This window comes from Natator depressus, chromosome 7 (genome assembly GCF_965152275.1).
Source record: "Natator depressus isolate rNatDep1 chromosome 7, rNatDep2.hap1, whole genome shotgun sequence".
NCBI classification, from domain to species: Eukaryota; Metazoa; Chordata; order Testudines; family Cheloniidae; genus Natator; species Natator depressus.
Window position 1 is genome coordinate 100,827,580 of NC_134240.1, and position 23,015 is coordinate 100,850,594.

A 23,015-nucleotide genomic window follows, 5' to 3' on the forward strand; every position below is an offset into this window, starting at 1 on the left:
TTCACAAAAGGTGAATCTATTCCCAAACCTCCTAAACACCTTACTTCTGAAATCCTGATCTGTGATACAGCACTTCAAGGAAATTCCCAGCACAATGTCATTTGTAGAGTCAGAAGAGAAGCAATAATTAAATGCTTCAGGAAATACCATTTTCTAACCATTAAATAATTGAACATTCTTCCCATATGACATGGGCATAATACTTTATGTAAAAACATGGCTAAGCATGCATTCCTTTTGCATACCTCAAACAGACAGCGTTTCTAACGTGCTAGAGTGATTAGGACTACCATAACAACTCCCATAAGAAAGTGTTAGTTTCAGAGCAAGTTATCACAATATCGCAATACTATTCTGTTACAAAACTAGCCCAGTGCAATATAAGGGCAATGGGGCAAGTCGCATGAATAGGCTGAAGGATAGAGCTCTTTTTGCATTGCTGAAAGCAGACTTGTAAAGTGCTGCTGTCTCATCATGTCATATTAGCAAAAGCAACAAATTCAGTGGTTGATGACAGAAGTGAGTGTAGGCAACAGGTAACGGTTTTCTGTATTTCTACAGTGCCTAGCACAATGGAGTCCTCGTCCATCACTAGTACTATGGTAATACAAAAAATAAATTATAACAAGTAGTATAACAACCCCAGATTTGTTTCCCATATGTAGCTGCATAAAAATATGACAGGCACACAAGGGCCTGGCCATTTAACAGCGTGCAGCATGGCGAGTATATGGGGACACTTTTCAAACCCTCTAGTCATGAGCAGTGGGTGGCCAGGTGTCGGGTAACTTTAGGAATAGGGTAGTAAAGACTACTAAAATTATTACACTCAGTGGTGATCTGGTAGATTTCCAGCTTATGAGGGTACCAAAGGCCCACAAAAGGCAGCTGCTTGAGGGGGCTTGTGGTTACTGAGGCCCGTATGCTGCTGACCTTGGCACAGTGATGATTCCCCCAAAGTGGCGTTGGAAGATGTCCTGCCATGGCAGGAGAAACCAGGCTGCTCTGCCTAGAAATGGCCAGGCAAAGATAAAACACTACTGGCTTGAAAAGTTTGGTGAAATTGTTCCAGAGGACTGGAAAGCTGTTTAGGCCAAGATAAATGGGTCCCTCCACAAGCGGCAGACAGCCCCTGTGACTGCAGCATAGAGGTGTGAGCCTGTCCAAACCAAGCCCCATCGTGCTAACTGCATGGTGTTTCTACCTCTTTCCTGAACCTAAACACAGTAGGCAAGTTTTGGACTAGAAAACCTGCTTTTCCTCAGTTTACAATTCATTTTCTGCAAAATCATGTAGCTTGAATTATTAGCTAAAATAGCTGTTACCACTCAAGAAAGAGATCTTGGAGTGATTGTGGATAGTTCTCTGAAAACATCCACTCAATGTGCAGCGGCAGTCAAAAAAGTGAACAGAATGCTAGGAATAATTAAGAAGGGGATAGAACATTAGACAGAAAATATCATGTTGCCTCTATATAAATCCATAGTATAGGGGTATGGAACAGCTTCCGTACGAGGAGAGATTAATAAAACTGGGAGTTTTCAACTTGGAAAAGAGACGGCTAAGGGTAGATATGATTGAGGTCTATACAATCATGACTGGTGTAGAGAAAGTAGATAAGGAAATGTTGTTTACTACTTCTCATAACACAAGAACTGGGGGTCACCAAATGAAATTAATAGGCAGCAGGTTTAAAGCAAATAAAAGGAAGTACTTTTTCACATGGCGCACAATCAACCTGTGGAACTCCTTGCCAGAGGATGTTGTGAAGGCCAAGACCATAACACAGTTCAAAAAGAACTAGATAAATTCATGGAGGATAAGTCCATCAATGGGTATTAGCCAGGATGGGCAGGGATGGTGTTCCTAGCCTCTGTTTGCCAGAAGCTGGGAATGAGCGACAGGGAATGGATCACTTGATGATTACCTGTTCTGTTCATTCCCTCTGGGGCACCTGACACTGGCCACTGTCGGAAGACAGGATACTGGGATGGACTAGATGGACCTTTGGTCTGACCCAGTAGGGCCATTCTTATGTTGAATGTTCACTTCTTGGCGTGTGTAGCATACAATCTCTGCCAGTGGGTTTTTTTCAAGTGTATTTCATTTTATTTGGTTACAATGCCTGAAAATGGGAATGCTTTTTGACATCTTTGTCAAATTTCCCTTCTGTTGGTTTTGCCTAGCATGGCATTGAGCGCCACATAATAGCAGCAACTCTGGGGGGGGCAGCACCAGACTTCTTTTTGCCCTTCTTTGTTCTTTTATAAGCCCACCACAACTCCTTCCTCTTTGTCCAGCCTGGACACTCACATCCCTGCTGTACCCCAGCTTCTGCATCTCCTTTACAAGATCATTGCATATATATTAATTCCAGTGGAAATTCCAAAGCTGTGCCAGCTCAGTTCCTTCGTCCACAGACTGAGGAAATCCAGGCCCTTTCTCCTAGACCAAGCAGCAGCAAAAACTTTAGCTGGAGCTTTACCTGGAGCCATGCTGGTACAGGTGTGCTTCCAGAGTGGCATGGAGGTAAAGAGGTATATTTCCAAAACAAGCTGGGTGGTTTAAATGGGTTTCTGGTCACCGTGACCCCTGGGCAACAGAGAGTTTAAAAATTAGACCAGAGCAGTCACTGCTATGTGGACATTGTGGGCTCGTTGCTGGAGGAATCCTTGCCGTGGTAGAGGAACTTCTTCATTCATGAGGGCATTGTGACACTAGACTGTACCGGTAGAGGGGACTTGGTTTAACTTCCCCAGTAAAAGTTCATGGTTTTGTTGGCAGGACTCAGAACTGAGTGGGGACATGTGCAAGGCTATGCCAACAGAAGGCAAGTTTCCCAATAAAACTGTGTTGTGTAGGCCAGACCGAAGTATTCGCAGGAGTATCCTTGCCAATGACTCCTATAGAAGCTGGACTACTGAGGTGTTCCAATGGAGTCAGGCAAAGGGAAGCTCCTTCTTTGGGGATCAAGCAAGTTATCTGGATTGTGAGGCTTCTCCCACCAATATTTGCCTTTTGAGAATAATAAGTAGAATTTTCAGGAGAATAATCATTCATTGTAATATGTATGAACATTCTGGGAGTTGCACATACTCTCCTGAATAAACTGCCAGCTGTATGAATACTTACCAACAACAAATAATATGACCCCAGCAATAACATCAGATGCCTAGTCATGCTGGTTTGAGAAAATGTTCAGGAAGCCTGTGGCAGAGATAGGAATAGAACTCGGAGTGACAGAGTGGGATAAGTCTGTATCAAATTATGAACTCCATTTTGTATTATGGGTTGAACACGTGTCTAAGACTGCCTGAGGACAGTGTATTGTACTGCATTCCAGCCAGTGCCATGCCCAGGAAAGGTGCTTGACACCCTGTTGAAGGACAATCACTGAGAAGCCATCAAAACTGCAGTCTGGAGCTATCCACTTTGAATGACTCTCAACTACTGGCCCACCTCCCAGGAACAATGGCTGTACTAGACAGGGGCCCACAGGTGGGGGCTGTGTGACTGGGGGAGGAGTTGGAGTGACCCAATGGAGGACATGGCTCAGAGACAGAGACCCTATTTAAGACCAGGGATCTGGTCTGTACAGTGGCAGACCATCACCACATATAATCAGGAGTGGCAGGAGGGAGGGAGGGAGGGAGAGCAAGTGCGCAGGAGGGATTCTGTGACCCAATCTGAAACACTGACAAACCTCAGTCTCACAGAAGGGGTGAGATTAGATATAGGGAGGGTGTGTCTCAGGATTTTTGTTATTTTTTGAAGATCTATGCAGTTAGAAAATTCTGTTGATAAATCTATTGTTCCTTGCTTTCTTGCCACATTGTCCCCAAAGGGGTTAAAACAGTAGCCCAACGTTCACACAATCTCCATGGAGTTCTGGAGGAGCATATATATGCAAGTGGGTGGGAGAGGGGGCGGTTCAGGAAGTCTGAAGCCCTGGTTTCAGGGCTAGAGCAGCTAGACTGCGGAGTCCAGCATCCTAAGAAAAGGTTCAGCTAATGAGTCGGAGCTTGGGAGTGTGTCATGTAGACCCAGAGCTAGAAACGATTAGTCCCTTATTAATTTAAATCTATGAATCTCTGCTTTCATAAGTGAGGAGCACAAAAACATTAAAATGTAAATTAAAAGGTGTAACATTATCTGATTAAAATATGACCATATAGATCATTTTTGCAACCACTGTTATATATTTGCAACAAATCTTGTACAAAATGTGGCATGTAAGATGTCTATGACGAGGTTATGATTTGATGGTTAGGATTATGCAATTTGTATGCATGTATCATTTTTGTATTTGAAGTGATGAGTATTGGCTCTATACCTGTATTTCAAATATGTGCTCCTGGGGTAACGCCCCCAAGTTAGTTAGCCTGCACATCTTGGAGGGACTATTCAAATTAAGTGGCTCATCAAGAAACACTTAATTGACAATGGACCGCTACAGACTAGGGACCGAATGGCTAGGCAGCAGTTCTGCGGAAAAGGACCTAGGGGTGACAGTGGACGAGAAGCTGGATATGAGTCAGCAGTGTGCCCTTGTTGCCAAGAAGGCCAATGGCATTTTGGGATGTATAAGTAGGGGCATAGCGAGCAGATCGAGGGACGTGATCGTCCCCCTCTATTCGACATTGGTGAGGCCTCATCTGGAGTACTGTGTCCAGTTTTGGGCCCCACACTACAAGAAGGATGTGGATAAATTGGAGAGAGTCCAGCGAAGGGCAACAAAAACAATTAGGGGTCTGGAACACATGACTTATGAGGAGAGGCTGAGGGAACTGGGATTGTTTAGTCTGCAGAAGAGGGGGGATTTGATAGCTGCTTTCAATTACCTGAGAGGTGGTTCCAGAGAGGATGGTTTTAGACTATTCTCAGTGGTAGAAGAGGACAGGACAAGGAGTAATGGTCTCAAGTTGCAGTGGGGGAGGTTTAGGTTGGATATTAGGAAAAAATTTTTCAGTAGGAGGGTGGTGAAATACTGGAATGCGTTACCTAGGGAGGTGGTAGAATCTCCTTCCTTAGAAGTTTTTAAGGTCAGGCTTGACAAACCCCTGGCTGGGATGATTTAATTGGGGATTGGTCCTGCTTTGAGCAGGGGGTTGGACTAGATGACCTCCTGAGGTCCCTTCCAACCCTGATATTCTATGATTCTACGACCATGGGAGATGCCCATCTACACTGAATGGACTGTCCTGAAAATGTACTGTCTGAAGTATAGGTAATGGCTTCCTGCAATGACTAGGCAAAATGCATAGACATGTGACTTGTTCATGTGACTCCAGCCACCATCTTGTTACTGTCCTTTTACATAGTAAGAACAGTGGGATTCCCTCCATGTGGCAGAAGATATAAAAGGCCCTGGAAACCCCTCCATTTTGCCTCTATCCTGCTCCAGCCTCTGGACTATGAACTTATACTAATGGGAGCATTCTAACCAAAGAGTTGAGGACCTTCCAATGATTTGGAAGCAGCCAGAGTCTTGACTTAAGCCAGCATTTGTTCCATCACTGCTACAAGCCTGAACCAAGAACTTTGCAATTATTGTATGTATTTGATTCCGTTAACCAATTTTAACACTCACCTTTCATTCTATGAATAAATCTTTAGATTTTAGATACTAAAGGATTGGCATCAGTGTGATTTTTGGATAAGATCTAAGTTGTAGATTGACTTGGATGTGTGACTGGTCCTTGGGATCAGAAGAACCTATTATTTGAAGAGATCGGTTTTAAGTCTAGTGTTTTCGGTGGTAATACAAGGACTGGAATGCCTAAGGAAACTGCTTTTATGACTTCTTGTTAACCAGTGTGGTGAAACAAAAGTTTACTTTTGTTGCTGGTCTGGTATATCCTATGCGGGATTAGCCACCAGTCTTGGGGTGTATCTGCCCTATGTCTCAGCAGTTTGTCCTGAATTCGGCATTCTCAGTTGTGGTCCAAGAAGGGGCATGGTTGCAAAAGGTATCCAGGCTTATTTTTCTGAATGCTATTTCTTTACCATGGTACAGTACTTTGGGTATTGGGCAGATAGCTGCTAGGAATGACATCTACTAGTAATTCTCTACTGCACAGGATCAAATTTTACCCTGGAATGTAGCATTTCTTTAAAAGAAAGAGAAATTGCAAAACCGAATCAGACCTTCCAATGTAGTCTGGAACCCTGCCTTGGCAGTGGTGAGTACTTGATGCCTTAAAGAAAATGAGAACATAACATGCCAATGTTCAAAAAGGCCCTGATCATGCAAGGTACTGAGGACTTTTGTGAGATGCTGAGCACCCTCAACTCCCACAGACTTTAATAAGAGTTGAAGGTGCTGAGCACCTTAAAGAACCGAGTAGTAAATCAGAAATAATTCTTTTGCCACATCCAAAGGTGAGCAACTTGGGCACGAAATCTTGAAGTTTAATTCTGGATGATCTTATCTGCATCTTGAACTTGGTCTGCATGGCAAGTTTTATGGGGACGAGGGGAAACAGAATAAAATTTATGTGGATCATTTTAACAGAAAATAACGAACAAACTAGTGCTGAGAAAAGTCTCTGATTTTCATGAGTTAATATAATATTGAAAATATGGAAGCAATAAGAAATTTGCTTTTAACTAGACAGGGCCAAATTCATTCCTGTTGTAAGGAGGGACAACCTTTTTTATTTCAGTGGAGTTGCAAGCCACTTACACAAGATCTGATTATGGCTCTAAATGCTATATTATTGGAAGAGATTAATTCATGTTTTATTACCATTACTAAAATATTATAACTAGACCTGGTCAGAACCCAGAATTCTTATTCCCTGGGAAATTCCAAAAGTTTGATTTTTTTTTCATTTCAAATCAGAACGAAAAAAACAAAAACAAATTTCTCACAGAATGAAATTCTGTTTTGACCTTATCAAAAAGTTTAGTTTAAATAAGGGCATCACCATAGATCTGAGCATCTTCCAATAGTGCATTAAGCAACATGGTAATGTTTGTCACATGTTTTTTCTCTCATCATCTCCCAAGTTGGAGAAATGTGAGCAGTGAGGTAGGGTTTTTTTTGGATTTATACACACACGTTGCTCTATGTTGGTTGGAGAAAGCAAAGTCAAATAAATGTGCCTTGCTGTTAGGATGGAAAGAAGGTGATGAGATTTGCAATGGTCCTTAATTCCTGGGGAGGGCATTCCAGAGTCTTGGGCTGGCCCTGAGAAACTTCCATCTGCAGCACAGCTGAGCTTTATCATTATGGTAGAAAGTTCCGTTGTTCTAAAAGAGTGAAGTCATCAGATATGGTTTGCATCCCAGAGTTTTAGGCAATATTTTACATATCCTGGGCCCAGGCCATGGAGCACTTTTACAATAAGGACTGAGACCTTGAACTTCATCCAATATTATATGGAAATCCGATGTAGAGAGTGGAGGACAAATTTGATGTACTCACGGTAGCCAGGATTGCTGAGGATACCTGCTGTAGTGTTGTGTACCAGCTGGAGTTTCCTAAGTGCTGATGGCTTCATGGCCATGTATATTGCGTTGCTTGCTCAGGAACAGAAGATTTGACGCTGGCCAGTAGTTGGCTAGAACTGATGTAGCCTGGGAATAAAATAGAATTCTTGTTATAAATATATTTTTTCTACTTTGTGTTTTAGCAAAAAATAAAGATGGGCATATAATTTTAAAAGTAAAATTATTGATGCTGAAAGCAAGAAGAAGAGCATGAAATAATCCCGGACTCCAATCCTGCAAGTTTCTCCTTCCATCCAGAACCCCAGGTAAGTTAACAGGGCTGTACAGTGTGCCCATGCACCATGAATTGTAGAGTGGGGCCTTATTTTTGTACATACAAACACTAGTCTAATATCATGTTCTGTTCTAGATAGATCCTACAGTAGATTGTATAATTATTCTCAACCAGGTAAATCCAAGTCTCACTCCCCTTACAGTCTCATTGGATCTGATTCTGATCTTCCTTTAAGTAGCTTTACGTTCCAGCAACTTAAGTGAATGTTACTCCTGATTTAGATTGGTGTGGGATCAGAATCAAGTCATACAATAAAACTACAGGTGTGAGTAAGGTGAGCAGTGTTTGGCCCACGTTAGGAATAATTCATAAAATAGTCTAGGGAGATGATTGACATCAATATTCACTTAGGGCCTAGCTCTGCTGCCTTTACTTAGGTTGTACAGTGACTTCGGGTGTGTCTATGCTACAACAGCACCACTACAATGCTCACTTAACTACATTTCTCAGGGACGTATGTGAATTTTTCACACCCCTCAGCAACGTAGCTAGGTCGACCTAAGTTTTAGGCATAGACCAGGCCTTACTGTATGAGTATTCCCATTTGTTCCAGTTGTGGGACGAGTCCAATGCATCTACTTACAGCAGGGGAGGGCAAACTACAGATCCAACCCATCAGGGCTTTTGATCCCGCCTGTGGGATTGCCAGCCCCATGGCGCAGTGGGCTAAGGCAGGCTTCCTGCCTGCCCTGGCCCCACTCCACTCCTGGAAGCAGCCAGCACAACATCCCTGTGGTCCCTGGGACCCCTCCTGCACCTCAACCACCTGCCCTGAGCCCCCTCCCACACACCGCACCCCCTGCCCCAGCCCTACATTCATGGCCTTGTATATAATTTCCCCACCCAGATGTGGCCCTCCAGCCAAAAATTTTGCCCACCCCCAACTTGCAGAATAAGGTCCTGACTCAGGTCTGCATTTAAACAAGTGCAATTCTAAACATGTACTCAAGTCCAAGTGACTCAGTGGGACTTAAATTAAGTACATGCTGTGCTTAATAGGGATGCTTTCCTGAACAGAAGCTTAACACCAGGAGGCAGAGTTTGACCCCTAAGATTACATGACAAATGTTTAAAGGCAGTGATTCCTGTGCTAAGCTCACTTTCCTGAAACAATAGTTTTAAAACATGTTTTCTTGATCTGCTATCTTAACCCTCATGAGATGTTTAATTATTATTACAGAAAGAGAACAGTGAAAAGGGAATTTAAGGAAAGGTACTGACTCCCTTAAGATTACACTGGGAACACAAAGGCCATGTCATTTAAAAAAGTCCAGAGTTTAAAATTGCCTGTTTGAATCTGAAACCTTTAATTAAAGTATTAAATCTACTCATTCTTAAAGTCATTTCCATCTCAATTGCAATCCAAACAAATCTGCCCCAAGGCTTATCATAGCAAAGAGGTTTCGGACCGAAAAACCAAGGTTACATCAAACCGGCCAGAGTTACTTTGTGTCAGGTGCTAAAGTTAATGTGTGCCTCAGGCAGATGAAGAGCATTAGCCCATACAGCAATGAAACGTCGAAGTACATGTGATGTGATAAATTACCATGTATGACAATCAAATACAAGTCAAAGCCTACACACTGTGGCAAAAAGAGTAATACGTATGGAACACATTGTGCAATAAGCTGCTAAAGAGAATTCTCACTGAAGCTAATGGAGAGTTGTGCTCAATAATCAATTACAAAATATTGCTGTGTATACATTTATATTATAAATGTAATATCTTTATATTGTATATATCTGTGTGTGCACATATTGCCCAATTATTGTAATACGCACATACCTTATCAAATATTTCTTTTTTCTAACTTTTCTCTTGTGATTGCCTGTCTCCCTCCGCCCCTTACGTTCATATAATGACTATTCTTGATAAAGGTTTGTCAGAGACTGCACAGATGAACAAGGGAACTGGATGAAATTGTCAGTAGTTCTGGAGACAAAAACAATGTAAGTGTTACAAAGAAAAATGAACTTTGTTATCAGGCTCAGAGACAGGCAGCCAAATCCTATATACATTAATGCCCCTTTATACTGCTTAGGAAGTTTGAGGAGACCTAAAAGTGGATGCAAATTATATTCACCGTATTGGAAAGTACCCTTCATGTGAATGATAATAAGGTCCAGGATATGTTATTATTATAGCAAATTTCATAACAATCTAGATACACTGTATTGAACTTTCATAAGGCACCTTAATTTGCACAAGCGAGCCTTATATATCAGGCTCTGTGTACCTGGATTCAGCAGCATTCTGATGTGGCAAGCTAGAAATTTTGTGGCATCTTCATTTAAATTTTAGAAATTGAGGTTTTAATGAACTAAATGAGAAAATGAGATAGTACAGTCATTACAGATGCCCCAGTGTTATTTATTTTGATATTAAATCCAGCCTATTTGAAATTATTCACACATTTTCCATGTTTAATTATGCCAAATTGAAAATGCAGAACTACATCATAGAAGTTGTCAGGGGAAGTTGAGGATTACAACACTTGGTAGGTGGCAGATGTAGTATGAAGTGGTTTAGGATTGTGGAATTAACAGATTAGTTGGATGCATCTGCTAAATGATCAGCAGTGAAGTAGTTAATGTTGACATTTAAACTGACATCTTTAGGTTTCAGTCTTAACAATATATAGGAGATGTATTTTTAAAACATTTTGGCTAACATTTTTTAACTAAAACTAATGTAGACAAGGCAAATTGTATTTTAACATGTGTTAGTTGGTCAATGTGAACAGTAGGCTTGCCCTTAGGCTTCACCTCAACCAGTTTGTGTTAAAATACGATCATGAAATTGCAGAACCGCTAACTATGGTATGTAACCTATAGCTGCAATCAGCCTGTGTGCCACACGACTGGAGGGTAGCTAATGTGACACCAATTTTAAAAAAAGGTTCCAGGGAAAATCCTGGCAATTGCCAGTAAGTCTAACTTTAGTACCAGGCAAATTGGTTGAAACTATAGTAAAGAACAGAATGATCAAAGACACATAGATGAACACAGTATGTTGGGGAAGAGAGTCAACATGGCTTTTGTAAAGGGAAATCATGCTCACCAATCTATTAGAATTCTTTGAGGGAGTCAACAAGCATGTGGACAAGGGTGATCCAGTCAATATATTGGATTTGGACTTTCAGAAAGCCTTTGACAAAGTCTCTCACCAAAGGCTCTTAAACAAAGTAAGGAGTCATGGGATAAGAGGGAAGTTCTTCTCATGGATCAGCAACTGGTTAAAAGATAGGAAACAAAGGGTAGGAATAAATGGTCCGTTTTCACCATGGAGAGACATAAATAGAGGGGTTTCTACAAGGATCTGTACTGGGACTGGTGACATATTCATAAATGATCTGGAAAAGAGGGTGAATGGTGAGGTGCCAAAATTTGCAGTTGATACAAAATTACTCAAGATAGTTAAGTCCAAAACTGACTGCGAAGAGTTACAAAGGGATCTCCCTAACCTGGATAACTGGGCAACAAAATGGCAGATGAAATTCAATGTTAATAAGTGCAATGTAATCATAGAATCATAGGACTGGAAGGAACCTCGAGAGGTCATCTAGTCCAGTCCCCTGAAATCATGGCAGGACTAAGTATTATCTAAACCAATCCTGACAGGTGTTTGTCTAACCTACTCTTAAAAATCTCCAATGATGGAGATTGCACAACCTCCCTAGGCAATTTATTCTAGTACTTAGCCACCCTTACAGTTAGGAAGTTTTTCCTAATGTCCAACCTAAACTGACCTTGCTGCAATTTAAGACCACTGCTTCTTGTCCTATCCTCAGAGGTTAAGAAGAACAATTTTTCTCCCTCCTCCTTGTAACAACCTTTTATGTACTTGAAAAGTGTTATGTCCCCTCTGAGTCACCTCTTTTTCAAACTAAACAAACCCAATTTTTTCAATCTTCCCTCATAGGTCATGTCTTCAAGACCTTTAATCATTTTTGTTGATCTTCTCTGGACTTTCTCTAATTTATCCACATCTTTCCTGAAATGTGGTGCCCAGAACTGGACACAATACTCCAGTTGAGGCCTAATCAGCACGGAGTAGAGGGAAGAATTACTTCTTGTGTCTTGCTTACAACAATCCTGCTAATACATCTCAGAATGATGTTCACTTTTTTTGCACAGTGTTACACTGTTGAATCATATTTAGCTTGTGGTCCACTATGACCCGCAGATCCCTTTCCGCAGTACTCCTTCCTTGGCAGTCATTTCCCATTTTGTATGTGTGCAACTGATTGTTCCTTTCCTAAGTGGAGTACATTGCATTTGTCCTTATTGAATTTCATCCTATTCACTTCAGACCATTTCTCCAGTTTGTCCAGATCATTTTGAATTTTAATCCTATCCTCCAAAGCACTTGCAACCCCTCCCAGCTTGGTATCATCCACAAACTTTATAAGTGTACTCTCTCTGCCATTATCTAAATCATTGATGGTGTTATTGAACAGAACTGGACCCATATCTGATCCCTGCGGGACCCCACTCATTATGTCATTGCAGCATGACTGTGAACCACTGATAACTACTCTCTGGGAATGGTTTTCCAACCAGTTTTGCACCCACCTTATGGAAGCTCCATCTAGGTTGCATTTCTCTAGTTTGTTTATGCACATTGTTTATGTGCATTGTATAATGCACATGTGAAGAAATAATCCCAACTATACATACAAAATTATGGGGTCTACATTAGCTGTTTCCACTCAAGAAAGAGATCTTGGAGTATTCGTGGATAGTTCTCTCAAAAACATCTGCTCAAAAAATCTAACAGAATGTTAGGAACCATTAGGAAAGGGGTAGACAATAAAACAGAAAATATCATAATGCCACTATATACATCCATGGTATGCCCACACCTTGAATACTGCATGCAGTTCTGGGTGTCTCATATCAAACACAATATCTTACAATTGAAAAGGGTGCAGAGAAAGGGCAGAGATTAGGGATATGGAACAGCATCCATACAAGAAGAATTTGAAAGACTGGGACTGTTCGTTTTTAGAAAAGAGATGACTAAGAGGGGATATGATAGAGATCTATAAAATCATTAATGCTGTAGAGAAAGTGAACATACACAAAACACAAGAACTAGGTGGTCACCTGATGAAACTAATGGCAGCTGGTTTAAAACAAACAAAAGGAAGTATTTCTTCACACAATGCACAGTCAATCCACAATGGAACTCATTGCCAGAGATGTTGTGAAGGCCAAAAGTATAACTGAATTCAAAAAAGAATTAGATAAATTCATGGAGGATAGGTCCATCAATGGCTATTAGGCAACATGGGCAGGGATGCAACCCCATGCTCCTGGTGTCCCTAAACCTCCACCTGCCAGAAGCTGAGACTGTATGACAGTGATGAGTCATTCAATAATTGCCCTGTTCTGTTCAATCCCGCTGAAGCATTTGACACTGACTGCTGTCAGAGTCAGGGTACTGGACTACATGGACCATTGGTCTGACCCAGTATGGCCATTCTTATGTTCTTAATTTGCTCTGTCTACTCTGTGTGTGAAAACAGAAAATAAAGCAAGCAAACAAATTTCATTTGCCACTGCCTGTTTGTATTTATAGTAAACATCTTCTGTTTATCCAAAAATCCAGTGTAGCATAGAGAATTATTGCATTTACTATACCCTCTAGAGCTAAGACTAAAATGTTTGGGCTCAAATTCAATCCATTTACAGACTAAGGTGTTTTGTGGTGCTGTTTTGTTGGTTTGTTTTTCTGAAGAAAAGTAATTCAGCGTATTATAGATTCTTTAAGAGATAAGTATTCTGTGGCAAAACCAAACATATTATTTGGAATTCATCATCCAACTCTTCCATTTCTTTAAATTAATCCACCCGGCACCTTACAGGTCTGGTTTACATGCAGCTGAAATTAAGTTTATCCTTATGAGCCAGAGGTCATTCATTATGCACTCTCCAAGCTCACTCTATGCCATTTCGTGGGGAGGAATAGTAACCAGATTATGCCTGGCTGTTTTTGTAAGGAGGACCATTGTTTGCTTAGAGAGACTTCCAGACTCCCTTGGTTTAGGATTGGAGGCTGGGTTCAAACCACAGTTCCAGAGTTAAATGTTAAAGCAGGTTAGCCACTAATCCACCACTACAGTATCACTTAGCACTGCAAATGGTTGATCACATTTTGCTTCCAAAAAAGCAGCATTTTGATTATCCTATAGCCTAATATCTGCTTGTATACAAAAGCAGTGCACTGCTCTAGATAGATAGTGGTAGCTTTGGTATTTTGTAATCTCAATGTTAGTATAATTGGTCCAGATTCACCAGTATGCCCTGGCTCAAATCAACCATAAACCTGTTTTAACTAGCTTCTTGAATATTCTCCCTATGTAAGAGATGCCTTGGTAGTAGTGTACAGAGCCTTCCCTACCCACTCTATGCTTGAATGAAAGGAAGTGTTATTGGGGTATGCCTATATCCAACTGTTCCCTACATGGACAGCTAGCACAAGATAAAACAGTCCTCAGATTGCTCTAATTTTCTCTGAGCAGTGAACCAGCTCCTGCACTGCCCCGGATCAGGGGGAAACATCAAGATGTCCTAAACCCACCGTTGCCATCCCCCTAATCCTGCCCCAAGTGCAGCTTGGCTCGGCTTGGAGTTCTGGCTCATTGTCTGCAGATGTAGTGAGATGCTGAAGCTCAGCAAAATATGTATAGTTTGGCAATCCTGAAAATCTCCAAGAAATAACTCTGCAACTAAAACTACTTCTGGGCTCCAATGGGCTTTTGGCCTGAGCAAAGAAGGCAGCGACAGGCTCAGGTCTCTAACCACTGGTGGCCGGGATGCAAAAGTCTTTTGTACAGCCCTAAACTCTTTCAAGTAGGAGCCTGACAAACAGCAAGGCAATGCTTCACTCAACTAGGCAGGGGGAAAACCCGTGGGTTGCTTATATACAACAGCCTATATGTATACGTTTTCACTAAAATCAGCAATTATACCCTTTGCCCCCCCCGCTGACACAATTCTTCCTGGAACAGATGCGTTTATGTAAAGGAATTACAACTTCACCGCGTAGTTTAGACTGATCTGTATTTACAAATAAACTTTTCTTCCGATCTGAAACGATGCACAAACAGAATTAGACCACAGCTTATAAATAGACAGACGGCTGGCTTTCCTAGACATTTGACGTACACGGAGTCCGTGGGAGCAAGATCAGGAAAAGGGATCCAGATTCTGCTCTCGCTGAAGTCAATGGCCAAACGCCTCCGGATTTTAGCGGATGAAGGATCAGACTCACTGTCTACGATAAAGTGACACAGAATGTCCATGGTCGAAAATGGCTAGACACCTACAGCGAAGTGGAATCTCCTGTTCCAGTTTTGCTGCGTGTTTTCAGGGGAGCTGTAAATGCTACTCTTTACCCTGATGTAAATTGCCCCAAGCTAAAAATACCTCACTCGGTCAATATAGCTGGATCCGGATCACTGTAATCCTGCAGCAAAAGAAAATGTGGTTTGAGTGATATAATTTGTTTCCCAGCTCTGAGGTCACAGTGTCTTCAGTCTATCTCAGAGGGAGTTCTTTGGCTCTGCCAACACGTATTGTCTAGCGGCTGCTAGCACGGAACTTGTTTGTGGGACTCATGTCAATTTCACTTTACTCCTGACCGCAGATGGAAAGAATGCGTTCAATTATAAACCAATTATAAGGTGTTTTACTTTATTTACTTGCTTTGATTTCAGCACATCATGTCTCTTATTAAAAAAAAACACGCATTTATCTGGGGTAGGGCTGTGTTCCCCAAACCCCTTCCCATCTCTTGCCTTTTATTATCTGTGTTTAATTATAAATTAGGTGTTGTTTCTTTGTTCTTCCTAATAAAACGCAGTTTACTTTAATCAGTGTGTTTCAGAACCTAAAAGCAGATTTTATAGCTTAATGTATCTCTCTTTATCCGTCTGCTGCAAGAAATTTAGCAACAGGAATTTGTCACAAACTACAAGTTTGGCTCTGCAAATTAGTAATTTACTTACCGTATTCACCAGCATTTTATAAGGAAGTAACTAAAATTAAACGTACTGCAAACAAATAACGTCAGTGTTACAGCCAGTTGATACTGTTTTGAAACGCTATGAAACAATATCTTGAAACACTGTTTTTTATTCTGACCAGCTGTAAAATAAACTTAGCGACTAGACGTGAAATATTGTTTTTAATTGACAGTTTTAGAAATAAAAATATAGGTAAAAATACAGGGATTATATTTACTCTATTTTAATGGCCAGGCTTGGAAATAGCAATTTTTCTCATATGCAGCATTCGCAACGGCTCCATTAAATAAATATGTTATTTACAGGACTGCAGTTCGACACTGGTCAAATGCTATAGTTACAGTGAAGTCTCATTCTAGGCCTGTTTTAGAGTTGGATTCTCTTTTAAGACATCTGCCTAGCTAGAAAAACCCTTACACATAAATCTTGCATATTTTAACTCCTCTTTTCTGGAAACACACAATCCAACATAGTTTTGAACTCTTAAGTTTAGTTGTAGTGCTGTTTAAGCTTGCTGTTTTAAAAACCAAAACATTTTCCAGCATATCTTTCAACAAGTGAATCCAAGGTACATCAGTAATTTATCCAGCTTTTTCTTTTTACCAGACCTATATTTTTATCATGTGCAAGAGGTGGAGCCTCCAAACTCATTTTAACAGATTACGTAATACATAATATTGTTTGTTATTCAAACTCACGGACCTTCAAAGCACGATCTAAAACAAAGAGGAAAAAGGCACCAGGCAATAAGAAGTTAAGTGAGTAGTATTAGCCAAACCGATCTTGATTCCTATCAAATATTTAATAAAAAGTACAAACTTAACCTGAACTTTTGCCCAAACACTCCCCTCTCACTAATTAGAGCCATTGCTCTGAGCCAGCTTTATGTAATTGACAAGCAACCAAGTGATTTAGAAGTTTGAACTTCGCTAGCCAAAATCTGCAATGTCAGATTTAGCTTTCTAGTTGTTTAAAGCTTCTTATATTACATTATAAAATATATATAACTTCGGAGTCTTTTCTCCAGTTAGCACTTAGAAAAGGACAAATTAGAACATGGCCTTTTGAAGCAGTAATGTTCATTCTCTTTTAATAAATCTCCCGCAAGTACTATCCCACATCAGACATGTTGCAGCACCAGGCACACCAAGGAGAAAAGTTTGTTGGCGTTAGTTTTTTATAAGACTATCCCGAATGGTAAATTAATATCCTGCAAGCTTCCCTGCCTCAGATAGCTCTCTTCCATTTATTTAATTTTAATATTGAGAAATAAAGCTTTTCCCCCCCTCCTAACTGGCAATTAATTTTCAAAAATCTATCCTTCTTAAGCAATGACTCACAGGAAAAAGCGTGATACAAGTTGTCGGACCGAATTTTGAAGTCTCCATAGTTGGGGTGGGAGAACAGGGTTTGTCCTCTAAATTTCTACCCTCCGCCCCAGGGAAAAAAAAAGATCGTTGAAGAGGTTAGCATTCAGGAAACTAGTAATTAAAGAGCTCCTCAGCGGGGATCCGGATTAATTTTGGACGCTCGATTAAATCTGAAATTCTTCATATAAATTATTGTCAGCTCCATGGGCTGACACAAAGATGATCTTTTGTGTTGGAAAAAATAAAAGAGTTTATTTACAAACGGTCCTGAAGATTGGACGCTCAACACGCGAACCTGCTGATAGTACCACAGTGTGAAAACAGGGGAACGGATTTTACGCCCTGTAAAACAAAATAAGGACCGCTGGGATCTGCTCATGGCTGGGTTTATTTCAACAATGTAGGCACAGCTTTTGCCTCCGTCAGCCAGGCTCTATTTGAAGTTAAGCAGTCACTTAAAACGCGTCCTAACCGACACCAAATTACAAGTTCAGCTCTGAAACCTTTTGTATGTTTGGAGCCTCCATTTAAACCTCTGCAAGGCAGAAAGACAAGACTCACTTTTAACCGGCTGAAATCCTAGCTGGGTCCAATTGTTTGAAGGCTAATATTTTAAATGCCAGTTCGTTGTAAGCCAGTGCTCACAGTATATTTGTGGGTTATTACGGTAGAGGAGAATGAACAACAAGTAGAATGAAGCAAAACACCTGGTGCTAAAGTATCAAAAATATTTCCACAGCGGAAGATACGGTTCCCTTTCTCCCCCTTTGGCACACCTGGAGCAGTCGGTTGTCGTCCTAAAATAAGCTAGGTATTAAGAGATACTCGATTTACTTAACGCAGATCCTTCCACTAGTGAAGTCTCCTTTCGGCACACATTGCAGGAGGTGGTACGTTTTCCTGGCTGCAGGAGAACTCCGCACAGCTGTAACTATCTTCCTAGCGCTTGCAGCCATGGTAAACCATTTGGCAGTTAGACTCGCATAGGATCAAGAATGGTTCCTTGGCTCTGTGCTCCTTAAAGTCCACCGGCGCCTTGAGAGAGATTTCAGTGGAAGGAACATGACTGCGATCGGATTGTTTTGTTCGCTTGTTTTTAAATATAGCAAACATTTAATGACTATAGTATAGTCAGAAGGCCGGATCCTCAGCTGGTATAAACTGGCTGAGGATCTCCCCAGTTCAGATGTATTTACAAATCATGTATATGTCTGACAAATCAATTTCATGGCCGGTTCCCTGAATAAAGGCCCAATACGAAGCAAAACCCCTCAGAAAAGACTGAATTAGAAATGGCGTTTCCAATAGCAGCCATAAGGTGATATTTTTCTCCTTTTGGGGGGCCTTAAGCTCCATTTTGTCTTGTCGAAAAATCGGTTTAATCTCAGGTATTTGACGTTTCGATTCCGAATGACCTTCCTACCATACCGGAAAGTCTTTCCGAGCTCTTATTCGCACGAGCGTTTGTCTGATAGCAAAGCTGCTGTACTCCACTCCATTCACCCTCCATCCTATCTGCTCGAAAGCCCTTATCAGCTCACCAGGTTTCAGGACAAATGTTAACTTCGATGACAGACATCAGGTTTCCAAAATCAGTATCGGGCAATACTGCGCTTTACTTGAATGTATTAAAGCACCGAAGAACAACTTTGCAGTTAACTGGCTTCAATTCTGTGTTAAATTCCCAGTGAGAATTATTTGTAGTCATTATTTTAGTTTAAGAAGGCACCCGTTTGTTTAAACCAAACTCTTGTTATGCTGTTAAAGTCTGGAGAAGAATAAAATGGATACCATGCATAGAGTGTGTCCAATATCTCAATTATACCAAGCTGAAAGAGCCTCTTTTTGGTATTGCCAACATTAGCATTCCGGGACTAGTGCCCCTCAGACTGAAAAATATACCGTGTATACAGAACAATGACAGTTTGAAACCCCGAAGTCATTTTCTAAACGGAAAAACCTGAAAGAACAAATAAACCTCATTGTCGTCTGTCAGGAAAAGCCATTTTAATTTTAAGTATTAGATGGAAAAATGTTATAATTCCATAAAACGTAGAAAAGAAGAAAATAGTTTTGCATCGCGTTAGAATTAAAAAAAAAAAAACCACACGATTGGGGAGCTTTTTGTTACCTAGCTTGCAGAGATCAGCAGCACATTACATGGGAATGTCACGTCTAGGCGCTCTCACCTCGATTTTCAAAAAAGGGTTACTTTATTCTAACAGCTGTACAGAGCCATTATATATAATGTATATATTACAAAAATATTTCTATCTTGTGTATTAGTGCATTTTGTTAAGGTCAGTCGTCTAGATCTGTATGCATAGCATCAATACTGTAAACAAACTACTGGATGGGATTCTGGGTGTGGGGACACCTCAGTCAAATAGAGTCTATAGACATTTAATTCGTGTGTGTGTGTGTGTGTGTGTGTGTGTGTGTGTGTGTGTGTGTGTGTGTGTGTGTGTGTGTGTGTGTGTGTGTTCGTTCTAAGGCACAATAACACAGTGTCCAAAACTAACGAGAAACTATTTTGGGTACCCTGGTATGTACAAACTTCTAGGCACAGAACATGGCTTCTGTGATTTGCACCGAAGTTATTCCACAGTCGGTTCAAACTTCTGTCCCCTCCCTGCTATAAATCAGATGGTTGACGCTGAAGCTGTTAATGAGCCCACTTGGCTGGCCGCTGGCACAGCCGTTCATTCTCGAGTGGGCCAGGGGACTCAGTTCGGAGTTCTGGGCAGTGCCGCTGCTGGAAGTGGAGCAGGAACTCGGAGCAGGCACATCTGGCCTCCCGTGTGAAAACTCGCCCGCCAGCCCTCCCGAGAGCTGCCTCGCGAAGCCCTGGTTCCCATGGACAATGGCCTGCATGTTGGAGGCAAAGCTGGAGAAACACGGGCTCCGCTGGAGCGCGGGCGTGGGGGAGGATTTGGGCCCGCTCCCAGCGGCGGGAGAGTGCTGCGGTGCAGGGGAGCCCAGGCCCCCCAGGCCGGAGGAGTCTGGAGACTTCAAGGCACCGCCGCTCTTGTCTTCCGCTTTGTCGGGCGCTCCCGGGGCGCTGGACCCATGAGCGTCCGACCGCCTTTTCCTCTTCCTTCGAAAATTGCCGTTGTCGAACATTTTCTCGCAGTTCGGGTCTAGGGTCCAGTAATTGCCTTTCCCTGTGAATAAATGAACAGCACATGGGCTCAGGGGATGGGGGTACAGCTCGGCCAGGGCGTTGTCCCGTTAGTCAATACCTGACTGGTCAAAGCTTCACAGGGCAGAAGGGCAGAACACTGCCGGGGCAGTCGCCAGTCCCCTGCCCCGTGGCGACAGCGACCTTTGCAATGGTTAACCGACGTGTAACTAGCCACCCGCCCCCCGACACAAGCTGCTATTTGCGTTTACAGCCAGCGTGCTAATAATGTTAAACAGGCCCAAAGTTTAGCATCCAAAAGCGTCTCTACTCACCCTTCAGTGAGCTCCGCTGTTATTTCAACCCTTGATAAATAATACTCGCATTTTACACTGGGGGCCTGGGAGCTGGTCCGTTGCAAATGCCAGCGTGGGTGTGACTTTAGTCCCTTGGCGACGCGGTACCTGTATGCAACGTGTTCCCACTCAGGAGAAGAATGGGGGTTTCCTTACCTGGATCGTCTTCATCCCTGGGCACTTTCTTAAAGCAGTCGTTGAGGGACAGGTTGTGCCTGATGGAGTTCTGCCAGCCAGCTTTGCTCTTCTTGTAAAAAGGGAAGTTTTCGGCCACGTACTGGTAAATCTGACTCAAGGTCAACTTCTTCTCCGGAGCGTTTTGGATGGCCATCGCTATCAGAGCCGAGTAGGAGTAGGGGGGCCTCACCATTTTAAAAAACTCCTGCTGGCTGGAGAGAGACAACCAGCTGAGATCTGCCCCTGCAAAGCCTGATGCAGGGGCCAGGAACTGTCTCTGGCTGGTCCCATAACCTGAGGGGATGAAAGAAGTCCCATTAGTCCCAGAGAGATAAGGAGACGAGTTGATGGCAGGTCCATTGATCCAGAGGTAGGGGTTCGCTGCTGGGGGGCTATATTCGCTCAGCCCATAGCCTGCTGGATGAGCTGATGGCCTCTGTGGGTGGTGATGGTGGTGCAGGTTTTGCGGGTACATTAGGTTATCACAGTACACCGCCATGTCCAGTAAATCCTGTGCATTGGGATGCTGGAGGGGGGCCGACTGTGGATTTGCGGGCTGCTGCCCAAAAGAGTTCATAATCCCCTGTGATCGGTGGAGTTTGAAGGACTGGAGCACAGATCATCAGCCCTGCATGTCTCGGACTACTGAGCTCCCAGGCACTAGGGAAAGGCATTTAAATAATGGCCTGGGGTAGACTCAGGCTGCAGGCGACCTCAAACCAGAGAGCAAATAGCAGAAACAGGCTGGAGCAGGGGGCAGCACCGCCCATTCGCCACTCCACCTCCACTCAACCAACGGGCTGCCACACCTACCCTGGGCACAGCCTCTCCGCACCCTCTGCGCAACCCACACTACCCCCACATGCACCTCACCACTTCCTCCTGCACCCCCCACAGACCACCCCGCCCTCTGCACAACCCATCCTCTGCATCGCCCCCTTCACAGCCTATACACCACCCTCCCCTGCTCTCTGCACAACCCCGCCTCTGCACCGTCCCCTCCCGCACCCTCTGACCAACTCACATAATGCCCCATCCACTGCATAGATTCCTCCTGCAGCCCCACATGCCGCCCAACCCTCCGCAGCACCCTCCATACCCCCATCCTGCACCCTCTTCTTCACGATCCAGATATGACCCCAGCTTCTGCACTACCCCACCCTCTAAAGAGACCCCTGAACTGAGCAGCCCTCTGCACTACCCCGACACCCCACTCCCTCCTGTACACGACGTCACTTTCTCCCCCGTGCAGCACCCTCCCCCCCACCGTGCTCACAACAACCCCACCCTCCAGTCACCCATCCTCTACACAACCCGCCTTGCATCGCCCCAGCACCACACAGCGCGCTCCGGTCCCTTGCCGCCCGCTGCACCCCCCAGCCCCGCCCGCCCGTTCTCTGCACTGCCCGCTGGCACCCCAGGGCCTGCGCGACACACACACACACTGGGCAAAAAAGCCGCGCCCGCCAGCGATGCCCGCCACAGACTGCTACCCCCAGGGCAAGCCACTCACCGGCGCCCCGAGCCGAAGGGATGCCGCGTACCCACCTCTCCTGCCCCAGAGCCTGCCGCATACCCAGCCTGGGAACACGCGCAGAGCTCTTCGCCTTCCCGGGGCGGCTCGGTCCCAGCCGGAGGCTGGCAGCGCGGAGCTGGGTGTGCAGAATGGCCATGCTCACAGAGCAAACAAGAGGGTGGCCGAGGAGGGGAAAGAGGGCCAACGAGATCCCGTTTGTACCTCAGAAATCCTCTCTCTCTCCCTGGGCAACAGCAGCGGGGGAAATCACTTTATCGCCCAGGAGCAAATGCGAAGAAGCTGGCAGCCCACGCTGCTCAAGTTCAGCGCTCAGGAGGAGGAGATCAGGGTTCCTGCAAACAATCCGTGCTTTTCCTGCCCGCTTCCCTCCTCCGCATCAAAACCGAAACAGCGGGACTCGAAGGTTCCGTGCCATTGCTATCCCACCGTGTGTTGCTGCCTGAAAGAGCTGCTAAAGTGCAACTCTTGCTTATTCTCAGTTCAACCGAACATTTCCAACAATGTGTGGATTTAAGCCAAAATATTAAATTTCCACATATTTCCCAATCATGTTTTCTAAACGAAGTAGGAAGGACACTGCCACCACCCTGTGGTTTTCAGGCAAGCTGAGGAGAAACAAACCTTCAAAGGAA

General features: G+C 43.3%; 1 protein-coding gene across 2 annotated transcripts; it reads right to left on the reverse strand.

The window, feature by feature from the left end:
• Positions 1-19,651: 19,651 nt before the first annotated feature.
• FOXI2 (forkhead box I2) lies at positions 19,652-22,571 on the reverse strand. 2 transcript variants are annotated; one of them, XM_074960014.1, is made up of 3 exons: positions 22,360-22,571; positions 20,826-21,140; positions 19,652-20,356 (listed from the first exon to the last, which is right to left on the reverse strand). In XM_074960014.1, exons 1-3 carry the CDS (start codon positions 22,517-22,519, stop codon positions 19,806-19,808), a joined length of 1,026 nt encoding a protein of 341 aa, XP_074816115.1. In that variant the 5' UTR covers positions 22,520-22,571; the 3' UTR covers positions 19,652-19,805. The 2 variants fall into 2 exon arrangements, with proteins under 2 accessions (XP_074816115.1, XP_074816114.1); XM_074960013.1 differs by lacking the exon at positions 22,360-22,571 and having other exon boundaries at positions 20,826-21,423.
• Positions 22,572-23,015: the final 444 nt, after the last annotated feature.

Coding starts and splice junctions, on each gene's coding strand:
- FOXI2 (XM_074960013.1), bottom strand. CDS start 21,423: ATGAACTCTTTTGGGCAGCAGCCCGCAAATCCACAGTCGGCCCCCCTC. Junction 20,357..20,825: donor CAGGGATGAAGACGATCCAG/GTAAGGAAACCC, acceptor ATTTATTCACAG/GGAAAGGCAATTACTGGACC.